This window comes from Akebia trifoliata, chromosome 3 (genome assembly GCF_017979445.1).
Source record: "Akebia trifoliata isolate Shusen 1 chromosome 3, ASM1797944v1, whole genome shotgun sequence".
In the NCBI taxonomy this organism is placed as follows: domain Eukaryota; kingdom Viridiplantae; phylum Streptophyta; class Magnoliopsida; order Ranunculales; family Lardizabalaceae; genus Akebia; species Akebia trifoliata.
This window is the reverse complement of record NC_141377.1, coordinates 19,027,851-19,033,927: the sequence shown is the minus strand read 5'-3', so window position 1 is coordinate 19,033,927 and position 6,077 is coordinate 19,027,851. Positions and strand designations below refer to the sequence as shown.

Sequence of the window (6,077 nt, the reverse complement as noted above, 5' to 3'; positions counted from 1 at the left end):
TGGTATTTTTATCATTTAAAATAAATAATATCATTGGACATTGTAATTTGAAAATTAGAATAATTTAATCATTAAAGAAATTTATAAATAATTTAAGTTGAAAAAGGTAAGATTTGGAGAGAGTTGCTCCAACTTTAAAATATGTTAATAATAATTGGCTTGGGATCAGCTTGATAAAGGACTCTAAAGTTTGAAAAGGTAAGATTTGAAGAATTTATCCAGAGAAGAAAATAAGAAATAGAAAAGGGATGCTATTTAATTTTATTAACAAAAGTTTCCAACTCCTTAATCATTGCAATATGCCTATTTATCTATCTCTTAACCCAAAATGAGAATATATATTAAAATGATTTTAAAATATTTAAGATTACGTCACTTGATGTCCCAATATAATCTCATTTTCTTTTCCTGTATTTGATAGTCGAGTATCTTCGTAGATAGTGGACCGAGCCCGTATTAGACCAAGGTCTTTCCTAAAAATTAGTCTCGGAGCACGTGCAACGCCCACACATCACATGCACTAGATAAGTAAGGGTGCACCTTCACGGGTGGTCTGGTCTCTGAGGAATTAATGCTCATTTTGGGTATCGAACTCACAAATTACGAGCATTAACTACTTATCAGTTCAAAATTGCCATTAAGCTAACCTCTCAAAGTTTTTTCCTTTTTAATTTTTTTTTTTTTAATTTTCAAAGCAATGGTAAGTGGTGAAACAATAATATATAAATTAAGAAATATGATTGAAAAGATTTGAGAGGAAGTTAATTTGCGGGATGGATATTCACTGATTTCAGAATAAATTCGACTAAATAGAGAGATACATAACAGTAACCGTGTAATTATCTCAACCACACCATCTGGTCCTAATGAATAAATTGATTTGATGGATCTATATATACCGTAATACAATACATCATACAAATTCTCTAACAATAGTATACATACACACTGGGGTCAAATTTAGCTGCAATGACAAATTTAGAAGACTTTTTAGTAACGCTTTTGTGTCTCTGTCTTCTCTTCAAATTAAACTAATAGGTTGTGTGGAGAAACAGGAACCACATACGGAATTGCACTGTTGTTGAATGGAGTAGACAAACTTAGACACCCAAACAAAGGACATCATTTTAAATTCTCAACTGCCTCCTTATTGGAAAAAGACACTAAGCCCACGTTTTGATGAACTGTGTATTTTAATATATTTTTTTTTTTTTTGTCCAGTCAAACACGTCTCATATACATAGAGAGAATCTAAAAGAAATTTAAAAATAGCCAAATACTCAAGTGACAACAAAATTGACATTGATTCACACATTATTGACGTTGATGTTTACTGCTTTTCATCGAGATACGATTGGAAAGGATTTATGATTATGTATACACCTCCACATCAATTATGTGTGAAACAATGTCGATTCTGATGTCACTCCAGCATGACTCATTTAAATAGTCCATTTCCCATATATATATATATATATGGAAATGTTCAGCACCCTAAGTTTTACCACACACTTTAACAAACGTTTTTTGTCCTACATGGGTTAGAAGTTTTGGAATGAGCTGATTTTTGGTGAGGATGATCTCTATGATTAGAAGATCATCCTCCCCAAAAATCAGCCCATTCCGAAATGTTTAGCCCCATGTTTACACGTTGAAAAATCGTGGACCGTTCATTTTTTGTAAATCAATTTTGATGGGGTTAGAAGTTTTGGAATGAGCTGATTTTTGGTGAGGATGATCTCCTCACCATAGAGATCATCCTCACCAAAAATCAGCTCATTCCGAAACTTCTAACCCATGTAAGACAAAACGCGTTTGTTAAGTGTGTGGTAAAATTAAGGGTGACGAACGGGACCCATATATATATATATATATATATAATATTATATATATATATATATATATATATATGGGAAATGTTCAGCAACAAACATTTTGGCGAAACATTTTTCAAAATATGGGTTAGAGGTTTTGGAATGGGCTGATTTTTGGTGAGGATGATCTCTACAGTGAGGAGATCATCATCACCAAAAATCAGCCCATTCCAAAACTTCTAACTCATCAAAAATGATTTACAAAAAATGGACGGTCCACGATTTTTCAACTTGTAAACATGGGGTTAGAAGTTTTGGAATGGACTGATTTTTGATGAGGATGATCTCCTCACTGTAGAGATCATCCTCACCAAAAATCAGCCCATTCCAAAACCTCTAACCCATGTTTTGAAAAATGTTTTGCCAAAAATGTTTGTTGCTAAAAAGGACCCATATATATGAGAAATGTTCAACACCCTAAGCTTTACCCTACACTTTAACAAACGTGTTTTGTCCTACATGGGTTAGAAGTTTTGGAATGGGCTGATTTTTGGTGAGGATGATCTCTATGATTAGAAGATCATCCTCACCAAAAATCAGCCTATTCCGAAATTTTTAGCCCATGTTTACAACTTGAAAAATTGTGGACCGTCCATTTTTTGTAAACCATTTTTTATGGGGTTAGAAGTTTTGGAATGAGCTGATTTTTGGTGAGGATGATTTCCTCACCAAAAATCAGCCCATTCCAAAACTTCTAACCCATGTAGAACAAAACACGTTTGTTAAAGTGTAGGGTAAAGCTTAGGGTGGGGAACGGGACCCTATATATATATAAAACCAAAGATTTCATACCTAAAGTTAAAATCCGTATTTCACCTTTTCTTGATCAATGGATCGGATTGGGTCAATCTCTAACCAACCTAATAAATTATTGGATCCATTACTTATCAGATTGAATCTCAATATCTAGATCCAAATCCAATCCGATTAGATTATAACTGGATCCGTCTACATTGGATCAAATCTTATTTTATACATCAAACATCACATCTTTAAATAAGTATATAATATATTATTGGATCCAGGAATGGGTTGATCTAGGACCAATCCAAATCCAAATCCTTGATGCAAACCCTAATAAGTTATTTGATCTGAATAAATTCAATTTCAGGTACAACCCAATCCATCCACAGCCCTACCTTATGGGGACAGCAGCTATTAGCACCCCAACTTCTACTTATTACACCTCAAATTTTCAAATTATTTATCACCCCCCCCCCCCCCCCCCCCAATTAAATTAAAACACACTCTTCAAACATTACAAAAGTTTGCCTCAAATTATATCTCAACATTACAAAACACAATAACACTTGTTCAAACAATTTCAGCAGTTGTCTACAATTATGATTAAGCTCATATAAAATCCTAAACACAAAAAATTAAAATCTTGAAAAGAAGAAAAAAAAAGAGTTTGTATTGGCAGCTCAACTTTTACTAATTCTCAATTCACTTACTTTCTTTATTTTAATTGATATGTAATAAGTAAGAGTTGGAGTGCCAATAGCAGCACTTTTTTTTTTCTTTTTCTTTTTCTTTTTCAACTATGTTAAGAGGGGAGGGGGGGGGGGGGGGGGGGGGGGCATAGACCTTAAATAGTGTATGTAATGCATAGTTGTAAAGTTAGCTAGCAAACAATATCAACCTATATCAGCTGATCCTGATCATCTGATTTATATTGTAAGGTCAGATAAATAAGTTTCAGAAATTAAATTTCCATGAATCGGATGGTTGGGATCATGGCCTTTTTTAATCCATGGACTTTTTGACCAAAGAATGATCTATGTAGGAGTAGTAGGACCTATATCAAATCGTGGGTTGATAGCTACCCACATTTATATTAATACACCACTAATTAAGTTGGATATAGAGACTTAGACAGAGAGACAAACTCATCTCTGAAAATTCTATCATTTTTTTTTTTTTTTTTGTTCTTTTGTTTGTAGAAACAAAAACATGTGGAAAATAGATGGAAGGAAACTCCAGCTGAGTTTACTTTTTCAACTACTTGTTTTGAAAGGGTGCCTAGGCTTTAAGAATGTTGGGAGTCTATAAATCTTGGGCTAGCTTCAGCTTCACTACTTTTACCTTCCAACACTGATAAAAAATACTAAACTTTTTCATTCTCTTCTCTAGTTTAATACAAATATACGTAGGTGTGTGTGTGTCTCTCTCTCTCTCTCTATATATATATATATATGAGTAACCATGTCTACTGATACTAAGAAGAGATGCAATCATGTTGAAGAAGATATTAAGCTAAGAAGAGGACCATGGACTCTTGAAGAAGATGCTCTTCTCACACATTACATTGCTTCTCATGGTGAAGGTCGCTGGGATATGTTAGCCAAATGTTCAGGTTAAACTATACCAATATCTTTTTATCCTATTTTATATTTTTTCAATTAAGTTTATAACAATATGGATGATCAATATTTTTCTAAGACAATCTAAAACATTTTATAAGCATTTAAATTAAAATTTCATGATTTTGATCTTGGTCTATATCAAAACGATCGACACATCTCAAGATGGTATGAAACTTTAAATAAGTGGATGATTATCTCACAACCCTTTATTCTTTGAAATTATCTTTTCAGGATTGAAGAGAACTGGAAAGAGTTGTAGATTGAGATGGCTGAATTATCTAAAACCTGACGTAAAGCGCGGAAACCTTACTCTTGAAGAACAGATCCTGATTCTTGAACTCCATTCCAAATGGGGTAACCGGTAGTTATTCTACTTGTTTTATATTATTAATGTTGATGATAGATTAACAGCTTGACATGAAGGGAATTTTTTTCTTTTTCTTTTAGTGCCTTATGTTTCCATACAACAATTTTTTATGACACACCACTTAGTAAATTATAACCCACCCATAATTAAAGTAAATCACATCAAATAAAGAGCTTTTCCAAAAAAAAAAAAAAAAATGAAAAGGAAAGGGGTGCTGCTTTCATTTAAGTACCCTCATGCCCGCACCTGGAATACAATATTTAATTTCATTGTTTGGTGTGTTATAAAAAATTTGGTTGGGTGGTATAATCTCGATTTCATATAGTAGTGTAGTTTGGCTAATTAATGGGTACTATTCTCTCTGTTATTTTGTTAATCTAATGTTTGTTTATTCTCGTAATTCTAGGTGGTCTAAGATTGCACAAAATTTACCTGGAAGAACAGATAATGAAATAAAGAATTATTGGAGAACAAGAGTGCAGAAACAAGCTAGGCAGCTCAAGATTGATGCTAATAGCAATAAATTTAGAGATGTGATCCAACGTTTTTGGATGCCAAGATTGCTTCAAAAGATGAAAAAATCAACTGATCAATCTTCTTATTCAACCATGAATCCTCAAAGTTCACAATCTACTCTTACACTCAATCAAGTCCCTCAAGAATTATCACAACCACCACCACCACCACCACAACATGGATCTTCAAGAACAAGAGAGACAATAAAAAGTTTAAATCTTCAAGAGAGCAATTCAAGCTCAGAGAAGTGCACTAGCCCAAGCATCACTTCAGATTCCATGAACATTAATTCACAGATTCCTGAAATTTCAGAATGCCTAACAAGTCCTCGTGCTTTTGGCAACATTGTTTACAACCCATTTCTGAAGGGTTGTTACAATATGGATAGCAATAGCTATGACATGGAATCCTTCAACTTGGCACCAATCTATGATTGCCATGTGGCAGAAAGTAATTGGATCAATGATGACATGGCAGACAATCTATGGAACATTGATGAGTTATGGCAGTTTAGACAGTTACAAGAGAAGGGTATAACCCATTCTTGATTGGGTCTGTTACACATTTAAGATAATTTTTAGTGAAATTTAAGGGAGGGGGAGGACTTGTATTTTATTGAGTATTTTAATATTAAAGTAGTTTAGAAAATTGAAATTGTTGTTAAATCATGAGATGGTGAAATATATATGTCTTTTTTTTTATTGGTGAGGGGAGAATTATACAGTAGTTTTGTAGTGAAGTTGATTCAAAGTTGAAAATCATTCTAATTAAAAGCAAATCTCTCTTTCTTTGTTTCTCTGTGTTCATTTTCAAGTAGTGGGAGGGTGAAGAAGCTATGGGCAAATGAAATCATTTGCTTCTTGAACGGGGGTTCTAATGTGTGGTCAAATCAACCAAATGATGAGAGAGAGAGAGGGTTGACTAAATGGTGGCTTTACTTTTTGATTTTTGATT

The 6,077-nt window shown here is 33.3% G+C and overlaps 1 protein-coding gene across 1 annotated transcript; it reads left to right on the top strand.

The window, feature by feature from the left end:
- The first annotated feature begins 3,834 nt into the window (after nucleotides 1-3,834).
- On the top strand, nucleotides 3,835-5,862 carry LOC147406108 (transcription factor MYB62-like). The gene is made up of 3 exons (XM_086434014.1): nucleotides 3,835-4,230; nucleotides 4,472-4,601; nucleotides 5,014-5,862. Exons 1-3 carry the CDS (start codon nucleotides 4,080-4,082, stop codon nucleotides 5,669-5,671), a joined length of 939 nt encoding a protein of 312 aa, XP_086290140.1. The 5' UTR covers nucleotides 3,835-4,079; the 3' UTR covers nucleotides 5,672-5,862.
- Nucleotides 5,863-6,077: the final 215 nt, after the last annotated feature.